Consider the following 21,973-nt stretch of genomic DNA (forward strand, 5'->3'; position numbering starts at 1 on the left):
TATTATTATTATTATTATTATTATTATTATTATTATTATTATTATTATTATTATTATTATTATTATTATTATTATTATTATTATTATTATTATTATTATTATATGGTGAGGTACTTCAGGGAGCCACGTGCCTTAAAAACAGTGAAATCCATATCTCATTGATGAGTATGGAGAGCACTGAATGAAGGCAGCCTCTGTTCATTGACTAAGCTATTTCACTGAGTGTAATGCTAAGCCTGGGGTGATGGAGGAAGGGGGGAAAATAATGCTGCCCTTGGGTTTGATTCCCTCTCTCCACTAGTCATAGATAAATAATAACAGGAAGCTGCTTCCTTTGTTCTTCTGTTTGCTTCACCAGCACTTAGCTGATCCCTAAAGACATTCTGGTAGCTAGTACGAGATTAATCAATCTCTTGGTACATACTACACCATTACATACTACACCAATCTACATACACACACAAAACATTTGAATTAAGAACAGGGTATCTTGTGCCAGTGAATTCCTGCAAGTTGTCACTTCATCCAATACTCAGCTTTGTAAGATCTTTACTTTCTCCATAGTAGTATGGAGATATTGTATATTACAATGATTATATTTGTTTTCTGAGGTTTTCGCGGGTGTTTGTATGTAGGTCTTTAGTTATTCGGGTTTTCTCCCGCGTAGAATTAGAAGTGTCTTGGTGACGTTTTGACAAAGTCACATTCGTCATCTTCAGGCTGGTGTCTTCAGCTTCGTGCTTCTGGGAGTAGGAGTATATATATATATATATATTATTGTATATTATGATATATAATAATAATAAAGTTGGAAGGGACCTTGAAGGTCATCTAGTCCAACCCCCTGCTCAGGCAGGAAACCCTATACCATTTCGGACAAATGGCTGTCCAGTCTCGTCTTAAAAACTTCCAGTGTTGGCGCATTCACCGCTTCTGGAGGCAGGTTGTTCCACTGGTTAATTGTTCTCACTGTCAGGAAGTTTCTCCTTAGTTCTAGATTGCTTCTCTCCTTGATTAGTTTCCACCCGTTGCTTCTTGTCCTGCCTTCAGGCGCTTTGGAGAATAGCTTGACTCCCTCTTCTTTGTGGCAGCCCCTGAGATACTGGAACACTGCTATCATGTTCCCCCTCATGTCCTTCTCTTCATTAAACTAGACATACCCAATTCCAGCAACCGTTCCTTATATGCTTTAGCCTCCAGTCCCCTAATCATCTTTGTTGCTCTTCTCTGTACTCTTTCTAGAGTCTCAACATCTTTTTTACATCGCGGTGACCAACACAACTACAACAATAAGGATATAAACTAAAACAATAAGGATATAAAGAAATAACAAAAACCAATATCCCCTCAAAACCTAGCACCCAATATATACTAGCATGCCATATATTGTGCTTCTTTTAATAAACCTAGATAATATTACCTTCCCTTCTGGATTCTTGCACCATTTATCTCTGCTTCTTTCTATCAAAAGTTGACTGCAACTCCATGTTTGCTTATCAACTGAAGTGGGTCTCTCACTCACATTCACAGGCTGCCCAAGGTATGTATGTTTGTAATTATGAGACTTACATGATTGTCCATTTTATGCATTATAACTTGTACACAACTACAACATTAAGGATATAAAGAAATAACAAAAACCAATATCCCCTCAAAACCCAGCTCCCAACTTCTCTGCCCTAAAACATTTTTATTAAAAAAAAAAAAAACTACAGGTATTCAACCGTATCCTATTCCAATGCCTGGGGGAAAAGCCAGCTTTTTAAGGCTCTATGAAAGACTAGAAGGGCAGGGGCCTGCTAGAAATCAACAACTAGGTTTCTCAAAGCAAATTCTGCACCTTTGAGCTGGCTTTCGTGGTCCACATCCAACGATTCAACAATAAATGGGATGATTAGGAAGGACAGGGGGCCACACCAATAAAACTTACTTGCTGTGAGTTTATATCATATATATGTGGAGGAGGAGAGAAGCTTGGATTGACAAACTCCACCCCTTTGTCCAACTGATGAACCCATGGACCTATTGGTTGGTGACCAGGGTAATGACTTACAATATGCAGATACACACTATATTTCAACAGGAATGAATGGGGGAAAGGACGGGCTGATCATTCACAAGCCACTTTAAAAGGGAACCATTTGTGTGCTAGGGTGAAAGAGAGCAGCAGTGTGAAATGGGGAGGTGGGAATGGAGAACAAAGTGTGTACCAGTATTAAAGGGGATACAATCCAAAACAAAATAAATGCCATCCTTTTAACATACAGGGAGATTTCTAATTCCTCCTTTTCTCCCCCTCACATGAAAACCCTGTACACCAGGACATTCACACAATCTCTTCCTCGGATTAATAAAACTTTGTCTTTGTTGAGTCGGGTTTTTTTTTTTTTTAAAAAGCAGCAAAACTAAAAATAAAAAACAAAACGCCCCCAACCCCGTAATGTCAAACTCTTTGATTTGTCTGCAAGCACCGTTTAAGGTCAAAGATCGGTTTTTCTCACCCCATCTTCTCCTGGGTCTCTTTCAGTTGTTCCTTTGATCGAATCTCCACGTTGCTTCTCTTTCTTTCTCTCTCTCTCTTTTTTTTTTTCCTTTTCACTCTTTCTCCGGATCCGGATACTCCTCAAATTTCCTCCGGAATTTCACTTTGGAAATCCATGACTTTGTGATGGCAAAGGCGGGGTTGGATTCTGAGCTTGAAAGAAAGGGAGAGCGTTACCACATGCGCATTCACACACATAAGCACACACACACACACACACACACACTTCTATACGTTCCCAAGGGTGTGGGGATGGAAGCGAGGCATAAAGGATGGGAACAGCTGCTCCTTTCGCTCCAAAAAGCAGTCCCTCCAAATCACCCGAAAGGACCCCCCGAGATCAGAACTTTCTTTCTCCCCCAAAATCCCAGATCCTCTTTCTTCCTCTTGAGTTGGCGGCAAGAGATTGTCATCTTTTTGTTGTTGTTGTTTCTCTGAGCAAATATTTCTCGCTCTTTTCTAGCGCTTCAGGCAAGCCGATAGCTTTCTCTGCAGAGCTTTAAAAGGAAAAGGGGGGGAGAAAAAAAATCATGTTAAAATGGAGCTGCTTACCGACTTCGTCCCTCGGTGGAGGATAATGCCGGCGGCTTTCGTTCTCCTTTTTTTTTAATTTTTTATTTATTTTCATTTATCTCCCTTTTATCTGCAAACTCCGCTTCGTTTCTATCACATTTCTTCTGAGTTCTTTCCAAAGGGGCGGGCGGGGGCGGGGAGGGTGTCTTCTTTGTTGACTCTGTAGTGCCACCTGCTGGAGGAAACCGGACTCTGCAGCTTCTGCAGTCACGCCGGAGTCCTCCTAGAATTAAAACCCTTTTAAAACGTGTCAAATATCCGATTGACAAGAGGAAAGTTGCTACAGGACTAGGATCGGCCCTGGCCCGGCAGCTGTCATAGTTCGAACTGAAGCCAAGGTTTTAAAAAATCTATTATTAGGAATCATAGAATCGGAAAAGCGCTTGAAGTTGGCTTATTCCAAGAAGTCCTAATTAACTGCTGCCTACAAATATCTCTCAGGGAGGAAATCTAACCTATTCTTATGCACTGTCGAACAGCCCGTAGGATCAGAATAAAGATTAAAGTCTTTATTGTGATTAGAAGCCATTCGTCTGGATTCTGTTTTCTAGAGCAGGGCTTTTCAACCCTTTCACCCATTGTACCACTTTTAGGATATGGCAACATCTGAGTACCACCAAGTCGCCTAGCAAGGTGTCAAAAAGTTGATGACCAAAAAAAGGAAAAAAAGTGATAAAGTAGTCCTCGACTTACAACAGTTCACTTAGTGACTGTTCGAAGTTACAATGGCACTGAAAAAAGTGCCCCCCAAGGCACAGCCGAGCAAGACACCTGCCTGCCCGCCCGGTGGCGCTCTTCCTCCTGTCCGAGGTTTTCATTGTTGTGAGCATTTCTGTTGAGGATTGGCAGTGAGGGTGGGGTGGGGGGTGTTTGGTTTTTATCCCCCCCCCCGTCTGCTGGGTGGTTGCAGCAGGTTTTGGTCACTTCACATGACCCTGGGACACTGTGACCGTCATAAATATGAATCAGTTGCCAAGCATCTGAATGTAAATCACAAGACCCTGGAGATGCTGCAACATTCCAGCTGATCGGCGCTTCTTCTGGGCTCAGCAAAAGAGCCAGGATCAGTACCGAGCTTCAGCTGGAGCCTGGCGCTGATCCTGGCGCTTCCGCTGAGCCCTGACAGCCCTGCAGCTCCAGCCGTCTCTTGCTAAGGCTTGTGCGGTGCTGCCACCGGTTCAGCTCATTCCCCTCCCCTGCTACCACTTTTCTAGGATGGTCGTGTACCACCTGCCAGGTGCCAATGTACCACAGGTGGTACCCATACCACTGGTTGAAAAGCCCTGTTCTAAAGCAAGAGATACAGTATGAGGTTCTTCAAATTACTGGCCAACTTTAGCATACTCTAGCATCCTGACTGATCAGCGCTTCCAGGAAGCTGGAAAGAATGAGAACCCATCCATGCTGTTGATCTGTAGGTAATGTATTCAATACTAACTTTTATCTGAAATATGGAAGAGCCACTTTTGCTAAGATGAAAACACAACGCTTCTTCTGGATCCTGTCTCTACCCAACCATGGTAATTGGAGGGAAAAGACAAGTTAGGACCAGGCATGAAACGTTGCTATTTGGTAAGGAGAGGATGGTCCATACAGGAACACACACCTCTATAAATAAAAGCCAACTGGACTGGCAATTACCTTAAGACACACACTAGGACATCATTCTCCAATTACCTGGGGGTGACAGACCACAGAGTCTGTTCTTTTAAAAGCCTTTTGCTGTTTTCTACTTATCCCATCTCTATGTCTGATGACTGAGGTGACCTGACTTTTCTTCATGGTCATCTGGCCTTGGCCCAGCCATATTCAAAGGCAAGATACCAAGCTGTAGAAACAAGCAACAGCTCATTTTTTGTCTGGAACAAGAGTAACTGTTGCTTTTGTGGCTGGCTTGTAAGCTTTGCAGGATACCTGTTTATTGTTGGAAGATGCATGAGATACCAGACAGACTGTACCTGAACCAGATGGGCAGTTTAAGATTAAATCAGTGGCTATCATCATAATCATTAACAAAAAAAAACTTGTCTATAGACAAGAACAAGATAACGAGGACAGATAGCACACCTGGTGATTTCTTCCATCATTTGGTTAATGACTTTACTACTGACTGGCTACTGTTGGAAACTAAATATTGGAGCACCTCAGCTTTCCCCACTTTTTCCTAAGAAAGACTTTAGGATGATGAAAGATCTTTCCTAATACGTAGGACAATTCCATTATTTTCAAGCAGTCTGACTTAATTAGTTAATTACTAGGCCTTATGGGAGCTAGTAATTTGGAGAGCGCCAGATTGGGGAGGATTCTCTTTGTCAGTGGACGCACCACAATCTCAAGCAGGCTATCAGTGAGCTAAGCCTTGCCTTGCCTTCAAGGAACCTGGATTCCAGTGACACCTGAACCCAACCTTCTGTTCAAGTACAACATCGCAAGCCTGTGAGTCACAAGTCTCAGTGAGAACTTCATGTGGAAACTTGTGAACAGCTGAGTAATTAGTGCTGCAAATAAACTGCCCCTTTACATTTCCAACGGCAGGTTTCGAGGATGCACTTTAGACGCACAAGACACCATGCCCAAAGTGATCCCGCCACCATTCATCTCCTATTTCTTTTGACCCAATTAAAATCATCCGCCTGGTGCCAGATAATTAGTTTCTAAAAAAGGCTGTCGATATTAGATCGCCGATTGCTAGCGAGCTGAGGATGCTGCCTTGCTCTACTTTTCAAAATGTCCTTTCGATACTTAAAAGTTTGGCCTCCGGTTACCAGCGGTAATGAAAGGACAGTGAAAGTGAAGCTAAAGCAAGGAAAGGTCATGTCATTTTAGATCAGTGGTTCTCAACCTGTGGGTCGGGAGCCCATTTGGGGTCGATCGACCATTTCATGAGGGTCGCCAAGCAAGGCTGTCCGCCATTTTTTTGTCCGCCATTTTTTTCCCCTTTTCCGGCAGGTGCCTTACCTCCCTTGGGCTGGGCCAGCTGGTGGTCGGCCTGCTCCGTCTCTGCCGCTTGCCAGCTACGCCTCGGCCGGCACAGGGGGCGGAACCACGCATGCGCAGCGCTCCCGGGCAGGGAAAGTCCTCGACTTACGACCGGTTGGGTAGTCCTCGACTTATGACCGTTTTAGTCCTCGACTTACGACCGGTTTAGTCCTCAACTTACGACCGGTTTAGTCCTCAACTTACGACTGGTTGGGGTCGCGGCATTAAAAAGGTTGAGAACCACTGTTTTAGATCCAAGGTAAACCCAGGATGGCATGACATTTTCAGAATTTTTTTTATCTGATCCTACTTTTGAATAACACCCACATTTCTCATTGTAGCTTTCTCATTCTAGTTGCTAGAATGGCTAGCCTGCCAGAAGAACTAATGTTCAAAGATACCTTCCTCAAGAGATGCTCAGCAGCCTGCCTGCTGAATCGCTGCTTGATTTATGCTTTAAGCCTATCTCCTCCCAATCAGCCTTCACATGGAGAGGGTAGACAATTCTGCTCCATTTCTGCATTAGGTACCATTAGTTCCCTCAGTTGTTCCCAAAACAGAACGATGGGGCTTTCAGAGAAGAGTGCCTGATGTACTCCTGGAAAAAATCACTGGTCTGAGTTACTCTCTGCCAGTCACCAAGTGGACAATTTTACTGCTTTTCAATATCTGGCTTAGCTGGCTCAGTTACTGGAACAAAATCACTGCTTCAAGAAAGGTTATTTTTGGCATATCTAAAGGAATCACTGTTTCTTCCATTTCAGAGGCTTGCTGCAAACCAGTGACTCAGAAATAAGTGTGAAAAGTGGCTTTTTGAAAAGGCAGATCATTCTTATTCTTACACATTTTAAAATGAAATCTCAGACGCAAGAACACTTGCTAGTTTTAATTAGCCAGAATCCTGGAAAGCAATCACTACAATGGCAGAGTGTCCTACGGACCAGTGCAATTCTTGAAATTTAGCCACAGAAATGTGTCGTCTCCTAGTATTGTAAAACTCACAGGTGATGACAAATGGAATTTGTACAACAGTGAAAATACAATCCCATCTTTAAACAAATGGTTTGTCTAGTCTAGTGTAAACCAAAAACGCTGTTCACAAACATCCTGGAATCCATACATAATACTTCTCAGTTTTAAACGGTTATACTAATTTTAAGAATTAGAAATTAGAAGTATTTATAATTTACTGATGGTGGCATTCTCCTACAGTGTTCTGAAAATATGGGAAAAAATATGGAGAAAAAATAAAGCTTGATAAAAAAAAATTCAAGAGATTTATTTTTCAGAACCCCCCTGAAAATGACAGGAAGAAAAGGATGATCCATTTAGAAATCAAACAACACTTTTAAAAATAAAATAAAAAAGTGTTTCTGTACATAGCAACCAGTTTGTGGGATCAAAGAGGTGTTGAACTTCTTCCTTTGGAGTAATCTTGTATTTCAGGGTTTTTATCTGGAATTTTGGTTTCATCCATGACCAGACAATTGGAAGAACTACAGATTTTAGTGGAGTTAATGCTTGGCCTCATTTTGATAGTGCAATCCACTTTGGAGGAAGACATCAATGGGCTTGATTTGCCAGTGGAGATGGTCATTGTTTGTGAGGCTGAGCTTGTCTGAGTAAGGTCTACGTGCTCCAGACTCATTTCTGCACTTGCTGATTCATCTGCTGACGTTTTAGGTACAGAGGTCCAGGGCAGGGAGATATAGCCCTTGTAAATATTCCAAGACAGCAAAAGGAAGAAAAGGAGGGCAAAGGCAGACCCCACACCTATTAGACTGAACAATGAACTCTGGATTCTTCTGGATGGTGCTTGCTTTGGGTCCTCTGTCTCTGGGCCTCCCAAAGGTTTGCTTTTTGGACCTGCTATTTCAGAACACAGCTGGTTGGACAAGTCACACTTAGGACCGTAGAAAGTTTTCTCGGGCTGGGGCTGGAGGAGGTAGACAGCTACTGTTACACGAAATTTTCTCCCACTGACGTTTTCAACAGAATGACATTCATACAGCCCGGTATCAGTAACTGTTACATTAAAGACAACCAGTCCTTTTGTATGGATGAGATATTTGGCCTCTTCTTCCCGCAAGCGGCTCTTGTTAAACATCCAGAGGAGATTGGCTAGGTTGGACAAAGGTTCACAGTTAAGATGAGGGCTGCTGCCAAGGTTGACAGGGTACCTTCTGATTTTCTTTTCTGAAAAGCAAGAAGGCTTGGTGGTCAGCTTATAGCTTCCTGCCTCATGCTAGGAACTATGCCAACTTTCTTCACTGTCTGTACTAGCTACCTGTCACACGATCTGTATTGCCATTAAGGGAAGGGGGGACATAAGGTGTTAACATTTCAGATAACAAATACAGCAAAAGATACTGGTAAATTATACATGTTTGTGACCCTGCATAGAGCTATCCAATATGAAGGATCTTCTTACAAATAAATGGTTTTAATGTTACGTAGCAGTTGTCGGAGGAAAAAAAAAATAAAAGAGGATCTAGCTCCCACTCGCCTCTGTATCATGTGCTTTGAAAGTACTGCTTAAAATGTGTTGCATGGTGCTTTGGGTTTTTTAAAAATTTAATGTGTTTCCAGCTCTTTAACATTTGCAATCTGATACCAGCTTCTCTCAGTGGCAACGGTACCAGGGATTTTGCTATAAGCCAATGTGCTGATTCTGCGGATGCTCAGTCTCCATGTAGGAATTCCCTGGGTTCAGCCCAAGGTTAAAAATGAAGTAGCAGCACTTCAGAGAAGATGACTCCAAAAGGGAAAAGGGGCACGCTTGTCCCTATCTTCAATCGACTCCCCAAAGTCGAGACAATTTATATCCAAAAACAGCATGCCTTTTTACTCAAATAATTTAAGCTCAGAGAAACGGCGTTTTAGACTCACACACATACAAACTGCAAGACTTTCAGTGTATCTCTGGGAAAAAAAATCACAGCCATCCTCTGCTGGATTGAAAAGGAGATGAAAGCACTTAAACAAGCAGGCAACAACCCTCCCGAGTCTTTCAGTGAATTGCTATCCTATATTAAGACCTACCACGGTTGTCTGTACTGCTGTTTTTAGCAATGGATAAATGGTTTAGACTACTAGAAGGACTTCCAGTTCCACTCTGTGCTATGAAATTATTGGGACAGGATGGCATAGTGCTCATGAGTGACAAGATAGAAAAATGTAGTTATGATCTTTATGCTGGAAAGAATTCAGGTCCAATTAAACAGTTCCATGGGTCTGTAGAGAAACATTTATCCACATCTGCGCAATGGGGAGAGGGAAGAAGAGACCATTATTGTAGTTACTATGGAGAAATACCATATTTGGAGGAGAGATATTTTGCTGCTACACACCCACCTCTGACATTACTGTTGCCAGGCAAAGTCAAATAGCAAGGTGATCCCAATGCATTAGCATAACTCCAGATCCTCTGCCGTGGTTTGTGCCTGTGCCTGCACATATTCAAGTTATATGAGAATATGGAATAAATATAAAGACATTGGTTGGGCCCCCAAAACACCTTTGTGGGCATCCACTCAAGAAGCATATCACAGAAGAGAAAAGGAGGCAAAGACAAATGGTTGACATACTAGGAATTATTGGAAAACCATCAAGCGGAATTTAAAATGAAATCAAGAGAGCAACTAATAGCAGAGGGATATAGTTATATCATTTATAATGATCAAAAAGATTCAAAATGAATAAAAAAAGCTTAAGGTATACTATAGAGCAAAGTAAGGCAGAGTTTGAAGTACAACTGTGCACTGTGATCATGAACATGTAATTGCTAAAAGGTATAAACTTTTATTGAAATTTGAAACGGAGGAAGAACAGATTGAAGACTGTATGATAAAGTTGGCTAAGAATTCTGGTTATGGCATACAGATGAATCAATGGCAAAAGGGTTGAAATTTACATTATGTTATGATTTTAAAGGGAATGTTTATAAATTAATATACTGTTGGTACATCACACCAGAGAAATTAACTAAAATGTATAAAACTATTTCAAACGTATGTTGGAAATGTGAACAACATAAAGGGACATTCTATCATGCTTGGTATATATTTAAAAAAACTAAAAAATATTGGGTTTGTGATGCTTGGAGTCATGGAAGATTATTTCAATATATGATTACTGTAGCAAGATTGTATGAACAAAACAAGAAAGATTCAACAATATTCACTATGGAGGAATGGTTTGTGAAATTAACAGATCTTGCTGAAATGGATAAATTAACTTCTTCAATTAGAGAAAAGACGTCTTTATTGGTGACTGGAAACACAATTATGGTGTAAAAATGAAAAAAATGAGCATATGGTTTTGAAAATTAGATAGGACATATTACAGAAAAGAGGATCATTGTGTAACTTTACAAAGAGATTTTAAAATATAATTATAATTGCTGTGGAGAATATCTGAAGTTTGTATCCTTTTCTTTCTTTTTTATTTTTATTTTATTTTATGGCATTTTTGGCTTTGTCTTTGATTTCTTCTTTTTTTCTTCCTTATTTTATATTGATTTGCATTAATGTTTATCTTTCTTTTTTAAATTTTTAATAAAAATTACAAAAATATGCCCTTAAATATATTCACGGCACATTTGTTGCATCAGATCACAATCTGAATACTTGTTTAAATAGGATAGGCTTTTTTTTTTCTTTAAAGCCATATTAGATTACTACTTTTTCTGTTTCTTCTCTACATTTATTTCAATGCATAAGTAATACAGGCTGTCCTCATTTAGCAACCATGATTGAGACTATCAATGTGGTCATTAGGCAAAGTGATTGCTAAGTGAAACAGTGACGATGCTTATGATCTTACTCCAGCTGTTCATTGCTTTATAGAGCTGCGAAAATTATAGATGCAAGGATTGGACATAAAATTACTTTATTCAGTTATTGTTGTAATTGAACAGTTGCTAAATGAGGCAGTTGTTAAACAAGCACTACCTGTAATTAAATGTTTTAATTCACCTAATTTTGTCTAAAGTGTTTTTCTCCTGCCAATTAATGACATATGACAATCCTTTCTATTAGTTGCACTCCCAATCTCTTTATAAAATTTAGAGTATTCTGCATTTTTTCTTCAAGCTCATTATGTGGCATCCAGACAATGGTTGAATGTACACAAATATCTTTAAAAATTGGATAGAGGGCATATTATCAAGAGGGTTCTTGATAATACACCCTCTAATCCAAGAAGCATTAGATAGCTGAGTCCGAGAGTGATCAATTTAAATTTTCCACAGTATATTAGAATGATGTTACATTATAGACATCATGGAAAATTTAAATGGCAGCTTCCAGATCAGCATGGACTAGAGTACTAATAATGTCTTTGTTTAAGAGAAAGCAGGCATGGCAGTTGTCAGCAGTGGATCCCATTTAGACACTAAAGGCTCAGAAACTGCCCAAGGTTATGGAGAAACTGTTACCAATGTGTCCTTTAGCTTTGGGTAAAATTGGTTTAAATAATGAAATTACCTATACAGCGAAAGAGATAAATCCACCTTAAGCAATTGAACTTTGAGTAAATGAGGATGGATTGTAGCATTTAATGTTAAATGATTCACATAAACTTGGAATAGTTGTATGGTGCAATTTATCTTATTATAGCAACAATTTTGTAACTAGACAATAGTCACTGTTTAGAAAATATATGTTGCCATGAGAATATTTTTTTAAAAAAAAATTCCCCTACCTACTTCAGGACACCTGTAGATATCACCATTCTTGATGCTCTGGATTAGATCTCTTAACAAAAGAAGAAAGAAATTATATAAACTACTTCATAGAGATATTCAAAAACATTCAAAGCGGACAGAAATCTTCTCTTAAAAATCTACTTTTGGCCTTGAAATGCAGAGAAGGAAGTCTGAGAATAGCAGCAATCAGAAACTCTCCTGCAAAGAGAGGCTAAGAAAAATTTGCTCCAATGGCATAAACTAGAGCAGTGGTTCTCAACCTTTTTAATGCCGCGATCCCCAACCGGTCGTAAGTCGAGGACTACCCAACCGGTCGTAAGTTGAGGACTACCCAACCGGTCGTAAGTCGAGGACTTTCCCTGCCTGGGAGCGCCGTGCATGCGTGGTTCCGCTCCCTGCGCCGGCCGAGGCGTAGCTGGCAAGCGGCAGAGACGGAGCAGGCCGACCACCAGCTGGCCCAGCTCAAGGGAGGTAAGGCACCCGCCGGAAAAGGGGGAAAAAAATGGCAGACAGCCTTGCTTGGCGACCCCCGTGAAATGGTCGATCGACCCCAAATGGGGTCGCGACCCATAGGTTGAGAACCGCTGAACTAGATAGAAGATGGGATGTACCATTTGCAGCTGGCACTTCTGCATGGGTTTCACATTATACCTATCCTAGCTTTTCTGCTGAGCAACCAATACCCATCCCCTGTTTCCTTGGCACTTCCCTCTCCCTGCAGCTGACAAGCTATCTTACTGCCTCAAGCTCACATACTGGGCTTCAGTGTTGAAGCCTTAACCCCAGCACTGCAAGGGAAAGACAAAGGCGGGACAATGATTTTGGCCCCTCCTCACTAGACAGTTGGAGACAATGGGGCTAGTGAATGCTTGCAATGGCTGCAACAGGGATAACCATGGATATCCATGCAACTTTGTCAAAAACTGCCTAATCACTCAACTCATTATACCATATCAGAGTGTGAATTGGGAGATGTCCAAGGCATAATTTACAGTGAACAAAACCTCCTGACTCAGGAAAATCTGTGATAGGCTGAGTCAGGCTATTCTCCAAAGCGCCTGAAGGCAGGACAAGAAGCAACGGGTGGAAACTAACCAAGGAGAGAAGCAACCTAGAACTAAGGAGAAACTTCCTGGCAGTGAGAACAATTAACCAGTGGAACAACCTGCCTCCAGAAGCAGTGAATGCTCCAACACTGGAGGTTTTTAAGAAGAGACTGGACAGCCATTTGTCCGAAATGGTATAGGGTTTCCTGCCTCAGCAGGAGGTTGGACTAGATGACCTCTAAGGTCCCTTCCAACTTTATCATCATCATCATCATCATCATCATCATCATCATCATCATCATCATCATCATCATCATTATTATTATTATTATTATTATTATTATTATTATTATTATTATTATATACAAGATGGATCTGTGCAAAGACTCCCCTAGCCAGGGCTTTTGTCTGTTTTTAAGGATGAGCTGAGTCTAGGACAGTGGTTCTCAACCTGTGGGTCGGGACCCCATTTGGGGTCGATCGATCATTTCATGGGGGTCGCCAAGCAAGGCTGTCTGCCATTTTTTTTGTCCGCCATTTTTTTTGTCCGCCATTTTTCCCCCCCTTTTCCGGCGGGTGCCTTACCTCCCTTGGGCTGGGCCAGCTGGTGGTCGGCCTGCTCCGTCTCTGCCGCTTGCCAGCTACGCCTCAGCCGGCGCAGGGGGTGGAACCACGCATGCGCGGCGCTCCCGGGCAGGGAAAGTCCTCGACTTACGACCGGTTGGGTAGTCCTCGACTTATGACCAGTTTAGTCCTCGACTTACGACCGGTTTAGTCCTCGACTTACGACCGGTTGGGGGTCGCGGCATTAAAAAGGTTGAGAACCACTGGTCTAGGAGAACTCAGATATGACAAACCAGCTCTGCACAGGAAAGTATGAATCCGAACCAAGTGGGAAAGATGAAACATCTCTGGAATTTGAGGGTTTCCCTCTTTTTGTCCTCATCCAAAACCTCACAATCTCCAGACGTATTTTAAGGCTTGTTTGCACAATACGCCAACCTATGGATGGGCTGACACAATACTGTATCATAAAATAACCCAGCATTAAAGGATAGAAGAACTGATCTCAGTCCCAAATGAAATCAAACCTTTACTATGGTCAAAGATCAGCATAACGTTTGCAGTCAAAACAACATTGCCAAGCAACATAGGTTGTGTTGAAATTCTCTTAACCTCCCCATCCTTTTCAGGGACTTATTCATCCAGTGCAAAACATGCTCTTTTCAAATGGGAAACACTAATAGAATAACAGCTGGAAGGGATCTTGGGGGGGTCTTCTCCTCAAGCAGGAGACCCTATACCATTTTAGACAAATGGTTGTCCAATCCCTTCTTAAAAACCTCCAGTGATGGAGCACCCATCCACATCTTCTGAAGCCAAGCTGTTCCACTGATCAATTGTTCTAACTGTCAGGAAATTTCTCCTTATTTCTAGGTTGGTTCTCTCCTTGATTTATCCTTAATTCATTGTATCAGTAAAGTATTTTGTGAATTGGGGAGGGTTGTGAAGGGCTCCTTAGCTGTTCTGCCTTGTCCTCAGCAGGACCTGGAGGTTCTAATAAAACTCCTTTTTTTTTTCATGCTCACATGCTGTACTGGTTCCCCACCCCAAAAGCAGATAGGGGGAAACAACTTCAGCATTCATTTAAAGTCATCTAAAAAAAATTGAACTTGTTCCCCTATTCAGAATTCTCTCCTGCAATAAAAGCTGAAAAAGCCTCCTCAGAGATAAAAAAAAAAAAATGGGATTCAATCAGAACAGCAATTCCACTGGAAAAAAAATGTTAGAATCGTCAGTAGTTCAAAGGCTGGCTGAAACTTCCATTGCAAGTAGTTCCTCAGTTATCAGCTAGGGAAAAAATGCCTACAGGGAGCTAGCTTCACCACTTCCTGAAGAAAAATGAACAATTTCACCAAAAACAGATGCAGCAAAAACAGACAATAGCGGGCAGCTTCTTTGATTTGTTTTATTCTGTTGCAAGCCAATTCAGACAAAGCTTCAAAGCAAACAAAAGATTAAAAATGCAGAGCAGTAACGTATACATTTTAAAATCTGAATCAAGTCTCATTACTTGTCTCATTGATTATATTACTCACTGTGAATGCTCAAGGTGGTTAGCCAGGAGGATACAACTGTGAAGAGAGAGGGACCATGCACAGTAGGGATCTCTTGCCAAGATACAATCAAAGCATTGTTTATACCAGCTGCAAATTGCAACAGGGAGCTGTACTAGCTGGGAAGGAGAACTGGCATACAACAGGCCCTGGAAAGACAGCACTAAATGGTTATCTTTTCTGCTAAATGATATTAAAAAACCATTCAAATAGATAAATCCAAAAGTACACAATGGAATGATACAGAAGGGAAGGGTGTCATGCTGAACAGAGCAGGACAATGTTGTACCTTTAGAGAGGCTAGTTTGAGTATCTGTACAGGCTCTGCTGATGGAAACAACTGTATTTCTTCCAAAATAATAATTTCTCCATGACAATTGAGAGCTTTATGCAAATAGCCCTTATCTGTATAAAATGAAACACAGTTAAACCTTAGTTGCTTTATGTTTTATAGATGTGTTAGAAACTCATGACCCAAATCGTATTTCTTTAATAGCAGAGCTTAGTTATTTTGTCTGGCTAGTCAATAAATTGAGATAAATCAAACCTGGTGACAAATTTCTAGTCAATCAAATAGCAAAATTCTAGTCATGATGATGACCAGGGAATCTGTTTGTTCAAACATTCAAGTTTTTCAGATCCTCATGGGGGTATAAATAAATGTTAACCCTGTAAGGTAGAGTAGTCCAGACAAGAAGCACAAAGATTAGATTAACAGAATGTTGTAAGACTGAAATTTCTCCCCTCCTTCTCTTCTACTCGCTGGAAAACCAGGGAGGGATCTTCTCTGAAACTTTTCTGACACCATCTCCATTTCCATGGGCTAAGATATCATTTACATGCTGGTTGTCTGTGGCTCTCCCTCCTGTCTCCCGAAGCCATTCCCACATACCATTACAACAGGATCTACTGGAAAATACATTATAGGGAGCAAAGACTTCATCTATATTTTCTATAAGATATCACTAGGAAACCAAAAATATATTATGGGTATGATGTGCTAGTATAGAGGTGGACTAGAGCTATTATTTATTGCTCCTTGCTTTAAAACACCTAAAAATTATTGAAAGCTGACAAGATAGCATTTTTTTAAAAAAAAAAGCACTCTGGAAGCAGCATAGTAAGTGCTTTACCTGTCCCTAGGAAAAAGATGTCATATGTGACATTATCCAAGTCAGTGGCTTGGCTTATTATGAGTTGTGTGTACTTGGTACCCCTTTTCAGGAAGACAGGCTGAAGACCAACTGAGTTCACAATACTGTCCAACAAAGGGTGGTCTCGGGCAAACTGGAGGACTTTATCTGGCAAGTCAATTGAAGAAGTGTACCCCAAGTGTAGAGCAGAAACATTGGCACACTGTAAAATAATGGACAAGTGGGTTATGTATTCCGTTTATTTAGAAAATCAGCTATTACTACTTACCAAGAGGAGTATAGATAAGGAATTATGTAATACAGGGCTTTTCAACCTTTTCACCCACTGTACCACTTTTAGGATATGGCAACATCCAAGTACCACCAGTCGCCTAGCAAGGTGTTAAAAACTTGATGACCCCCCCCCAAAGAAAAAAGTGATAAAGTACAGGTAGTTCTCGACTTACAACAGTTCGCTTAGTGACTGTTCGAAGTTACAATAGCACTGAAAAAAGTGCCCCCCAAGCTACAGCCGAGCAAGACACCTGCCTGCCCGGCGGCGCTCTTCCTCCTGTCCGAGGTTTTCATTGTTGTGAGCATTTCTGTTGATTGGCAGCGGGAGTGGGATGGGGGTGTTTGGTTTTTATTCCTCCCCGTCTGCTGGGTGATTGCAGCAGGTTTTGGTCACTTCACATGACCCTGGGACACTGTGACCATCATAAATATGAATCAGTTGCCAAGCATCTGAATGTAAATCACAAGACCCTGGAGATGCTGCAACATTCCAGTTGATCGGTGCTTCTTCTGGGCTCAGCAGAAGCACCAGGATCAGTGCCGAGCTCCAGCTGGAGCCTGGCGCTGATCCTGGTGCTTCCACTGAGCCCTGACAGCCTCGAAGAAGCACTGATCCTGGCGCTTCCGCTGAGTCCTGACAGCCCTGCAGCTCCAGCCATCTCTCGCTCAGGCTTGTGCGGTGCTGCCACCAGTTCAGCTCATTCCCCTCCCCTGCTACCACTTTTCTAGGATGGTCGCGTAGCACCTGCCAGGTGCCAATGTACCACAAGTGGTACCCATACCACTGGTTGAAAAGCCCTGATATAATAGACACTTGATAGCTTAACACATGGTAGAGTCTGGGACTGGGCTCAGTTGAGGAGTTAAGTTCAGTGTAATTACCACATATTATCCAATGTTATTGGTAAATACTTAAATATTTAAAATGTTTTGTGCTATAATGTCATTCCTGTCAAAGAGCTTTATCCTATACATGCTTTGTAAGATCTCTGCTTGTAGTTTTGATTAAGAAATGGCAGAGCCAAATGAAAAGTACAATTAATCTCCTGATAGCAGCATCTAAATATGTTAGCCTGCAGGGTGTGGAAAATATTTTGAATAAATTCAAACCTCCCTGTCTTGAACCAAACCATATTCATACTGATCAAGGAAATGCCTATTCAACAAGAGAAATTGAGACTTACAGCCCCAGGGCGAGGACTCGGAACATCTCCCCTGTACACCACCCATTTCATATGGGAATTTTCCAAAGCAACAGGACCTTTGTAGCTTCCTTTCAGAAATATATCTTGAATAGTCTCCATCCGGAATGCACAAACAGCTGAAATATCCAAGTTTCCCCTTAAATAAAGAACAAAATAGAATTCTGCAAAATAGAATTCTGCATTCTTTCTCACTTTTTGAAAGCGGGAAATTATCCATCTTAATGCAGAAATATAGCAAAAATATTCTGTGCTCCAATGGAATAATGTGAACATGCTGAAGGTAAAACTGCCCTTCGTTTCACTTGTGGTATATTGGCCAAAATGAGTCAAAATTAACTGGTATTGTCCTTGCTGCCAGAGGTATTGCTGCATGTAGCAAAGAGTGACTAAGCCTGATAACATATTCTACCTCTTCTGTATCTTTCCAAAAAGCATTAGGTAAGAGCTTGCCACTTGAATGTAAGAGGAATAAATAATAAAATAACATAAAAAGGAATTAAATGCGTGTTATGGGTTTCTTAGCTTAAGAAAGTGGATAACAGCTTGCAAAACATTGGCTCAAATTTCTGTACATTTCTCCATTATAGAAAATAATGTCACTTACTTGATGGCCATATTACTATATTAATAAATCAAATGTTATGACAATATTTAATGTGATCAAAGGACTGTATCTGTGAATAGCCTGCCCTTCAGATCTTCTAATCCGGTTGCCCCCAACCTTTTGGGCATCAGGGACTGGTTTCTGTAGAGAAATGCTGCCTGCATCCCACGGATGGGGCTTCGCTTGTTTGTGTGGCCTAGTGCTGGTCCACAGACCAGGGATTGGGGACCCTTGTTCTAACCTATTGCTGTTCTAATTAAATCCATTATCTTGCGGTCTGGTTATTCTTTTCTCTTCTTTCCTTCCATCTTTTCCAACATTACAAACTTCTCCAGAGCTAGATCTTCACATAATTTGTCCAAAAGGTGATAATTTGAGCCTGATTATTTGTGCCACCTTGAGCAAGGACTCTGGATTGATTTCTTCCATGATCCATTTGTCTATGTATAGATGATTTATTTCATCTTTTATTGTATTGAGCTTTCATTTCATATTACTTACATTCCATACTTCTGCTGCAGCTTCCATTTTCTTTTCCTGTATGGCAATATCAGCAACTAGAGGTCTTGAAGGCCCTAATCCATCTGTGTCATAAACACTACTAGTATCCCAAAAGATCCTCAGCTCTTCCTCAGCAGCAAGTTGAGTGCCCTCTGACCTGAGAGGTCAATCGTCCAGCACTACATCCTCAATCACTTTATATGATTTTTTTCATTGTAGTTTTCTTGGCATATCTTTCCAGTGCTCTTTCCTCATCTCTTCCAGGCACACAAACACACATGCACATATATACCACAATGAGGCAGTGAAACCAAGCAGCTTACTGGTTTTTACTTCAAGATTTCAGTTGCTGTTTAATCCCATCATTAAAGTTTGGGTAAACTTGAGCTAAGGTCTAATCTAGGATTGAGCTAACATTTTTGGCTTGTAGAGTTACCCTTTATTTCTAGAATTATTTTAGCCTTGGAAGGCCATCACCAGCAGCTAGTAATAGGGGAGAGGTCTCTAAATGAATGGAGCTGAATTTTTTCTGTTCTTTTTGGGAGGTTGGGCACTGGGCAAGTGCTATGAGCTTCATATCTTAGGTGACCCTGCTGGGAGTATATACTTGGTGTACACACTGTTATTTTTTGCCTATCTCTCCCAGGAACATCTTGCCCCTGCCATAATAGGACAGATTAGCAGGATTTGCAGGAGAAATCATAGGATAGGATGCTTATTTCTGGCTTTTTTTTTTGTATGAACCACCCTCATTTAAGTTTAATGTATCAATCTGGCAACTATGGCTTGTTTAATAAGCAAGAATTCAAAATATGACTTTATATATGTATAATAATTTAATCTTGAGGTCACCAAAACATAAATTAAATCATTTTACTTTATTGTCCATGTCAGTGGTTCTCAACCTGTGGGTCGGGACCCCATTTGGGGTCGATTGACCATTTCATGGGGGTCGCCAAGCAAGGCTGTCCGCCATTTTTTTTGTCCGCCATTTTTTTTGTCTGCCATTTTTTTCCCCTTTTCCGGCGGGTGCCTTACCTCCTTTGAGCTGGGCCAGCTGGTGGTCGGCCTGCTCCGTCTCTGCCGCTTGCCAGCTACACCTCGGCCGGCGCAGGGGGCGGAACCACGCATGCGCGGCGCTCCCGGGCAGGGAAAGTCCTCGACTTACGACCGGTTGGGTAGTCCTCGACTTACGACCGGTTTAGTCCTCGACTTACGACCGGTTTAGTCCTCGACTTACGACCGGTTGGGGTTGCGGCATTAAAAAGGTTGAGAACCACTGGTCCATGTCATTCTAGTGATGATTGAGAACAGTATTCCCTAACAAAATTAGGGAATTGATGCTGCAAAAGTATTCTGAGCAGAAGCAATATGGCGGCCATAAGATGATACAGCTGTTGTTTTTTTTAATTCAGGACCATTGGACTGGTTTAGCTGCTGCAATAAATTTCCCAGTTCAAGCCTCCTGAATGTTTTATAAGAGTCCACAAATCTGAGTGATTTTGACCTTTTATTCTTTATGCCAGAGTACAGTGCAAGACTAATTGAATCAAATGTTATACCTTTACCTTAACTTGCATCTGTATTTGCCAGTGATTTGCCTTAAACTATGTGATTACCATTATACTTCCAATATACCCGTCTTTCGTGGTTAATGTTAAGAGGGAGATTGAAAATGTCTTGGAGAAGAACTCTTACCATTGCTGGGTAAAAATCCCATAAATTATGGTTTCCTGCCAGTTTGAATTCTTGACTACAAAGACATCATGAAGGATATTAAATTGGAATTGCAGTTCAGGAACAGAGCAGAGAAGGGTAGATTTTAAAAATGAAGTCCATCTTTTTTTTAACGTTCGCTTTCCACCAAGATCACCCTTGAGGGGGGGAAATAAATCCTGTTACAAAGCTACTTAGCAAAATGTTCCAAAATGCTACACTTGTTTTTTTTATGAATTAATACATTATTTCATTGCTTTATGAAAACAAATCAAGTAGCTGGATAAACACCACTGAAAAATGAATCTGTAATACATCCAGAAGATGCATCAAGAGAACCGTGAGCAGGGAAAATAATAAACACAACAGAAAATATTCATAATTGATTTGGAACTGAAATGTATGGATGTTTGAATCCTTAAATACTAAACCTGTGCAAAGCTTCAAAGGCTAACTCCTCTTTAACAAATGATCAAGTAAATTTGTGATTTTGTGATTTTATTAGATTTATACCCCGCCCTTCTCCTGGCGGACCCAGGGCGGCTTACAGCAGCTAAAAACAGATAAAAACCCAAAAACACCATTTTAAAATATAATTAAAAGAAATATTAATTTTGCCGTTTCATTTAAAATTTTGTTAACACCCAATATAAAATCAAATTAAAATCCAATCTAAAATACCCCTCAGGCCAGCCCCGCTAGCTGGAATAGCCATGTCTTGAGGGCGCGGCGGAAGGAGGGGAGATCTGGAATGACCCGGATCTCTGGGGGTAGTTCGTTCCATAGGGAGGGGGCTCCAACAGAGAAGCCCCTCCCCCTGGGGGTCGTCAGCCGGCACTGTCTGGCTGACGGCACCCTGAGGAGACCCTCTCTGTGGGAGCGTACCGGCCGATGAGAGGCAATCTGTGGCAGAAGGCGGTCTCGGAGATAACCAGGTCCGATGCCATGGTGCGCTTTAAAGATGATAATCAACACCTTGAAGCGCACCCGGAAGGCCACCGGTAGCCAGTGCAGTTCGCGCAGCAGCGGCGTTACATGGGAGCGACGAGTAGCTCCCATCACCGCCCGCGCGGCTGCATTCTGGACTAACTGGAGCCTCCGAGTGCTCCTCAAGGGGAGCCCCATGTAGAGAGCGTTGCAGTAGTCCAGGCGGGAGGTGACAAGAGCGTGGGTAACTGTGTGCAAGGCATCCCAGTCCAGAAAAGGCCGCAACTGGCGAACCAGGCGTACCCGGTAAAACGCCCCCCTGGCCACGGCCGTCAATTGATCTTCTAGTGTCAGCCGTGGATCCAGGAGGACACCCAGATTGCGTACCCTCTCTGAGGGAGCCAAAATTTCGCCCCCTATAGTCAGCGACGGAGTCAGCTGACTATGCCTGGGAGCCGGTAACCACAGCCACTCAGTCTTGGAAGGGTTGAGTCTGAGTCTGTTTCTCCCCATCCAGACCCGTACGGCCTCCAGGCACCGGGCCATCACGTCAAGGGCATCATTGGGGTGGCCTGGGGTGGAAATGTACAGCTGAGTATCGTCAGCGTACTGATGGAAATCCACCCCAA

The 21,973-nt window shown here is 41.8% G+C and overlaps 1 protein-coding gene across 1 annotated transcript in view; it reads right to left on the reverse strand.

Annotated features, from left to right (window-relative positions):
* Positions 1-9,475: 9,475 nt before the first annotated feature.
* The window catches only part of LOC107282859 (semaphorin-4D-like), a 20,529-nt gene continuing 8,031 nt past the window's right edge, over positions 9,476-21,973 (reverse strand). The window contains exons 4-10 of the mRNA XM_015810691.1: positions 20,400-20,575; positions 17,576-17,732; positions 16,098-16,320; positions 15,254-15,369; positions 14,947-15,113; positions 11,798-11,850; positions 9,476-9,543 (exon numbers count right to left, since the gene is read on the reverse strand). Coding sequence (XP_015666177.1) covers positions 9,476-9,543; positions 11,798-11,850; positions 14,947-15,113; positions 15,254-15,369; positions 16,098-16,320; positions 17,576-17,732; positions 20,400-20,575 — 960 coding nt within the window. The remainder of the gene's footprint in view (positions 9,544-11,797; positions 11,851-14,946; positions 15,114-15,253; positions 15,370-16,097; positions 16,321-17,575; positions 17,733-20,399; positions 20,576-21,973) is intronic.

Source organism: Protobothrops mucrosquamatus, unplaced genomic scaffold (genome assembly GCF_001527695.2).
Source record: "Protobothrops mucrosquamatus isolate PMUCROS unplaced genomic scaffold, P.Mucros_1.0 scaffold14, whole genome shotgun sequence".
Taxonomy (NCBI): domain Eukaryota; kingdom Metazoa; phylum Chordata; class Lepidosauria; order Squamata; family Viperidae; genus Protobothrops; species Protobothrops mucrosquamatus.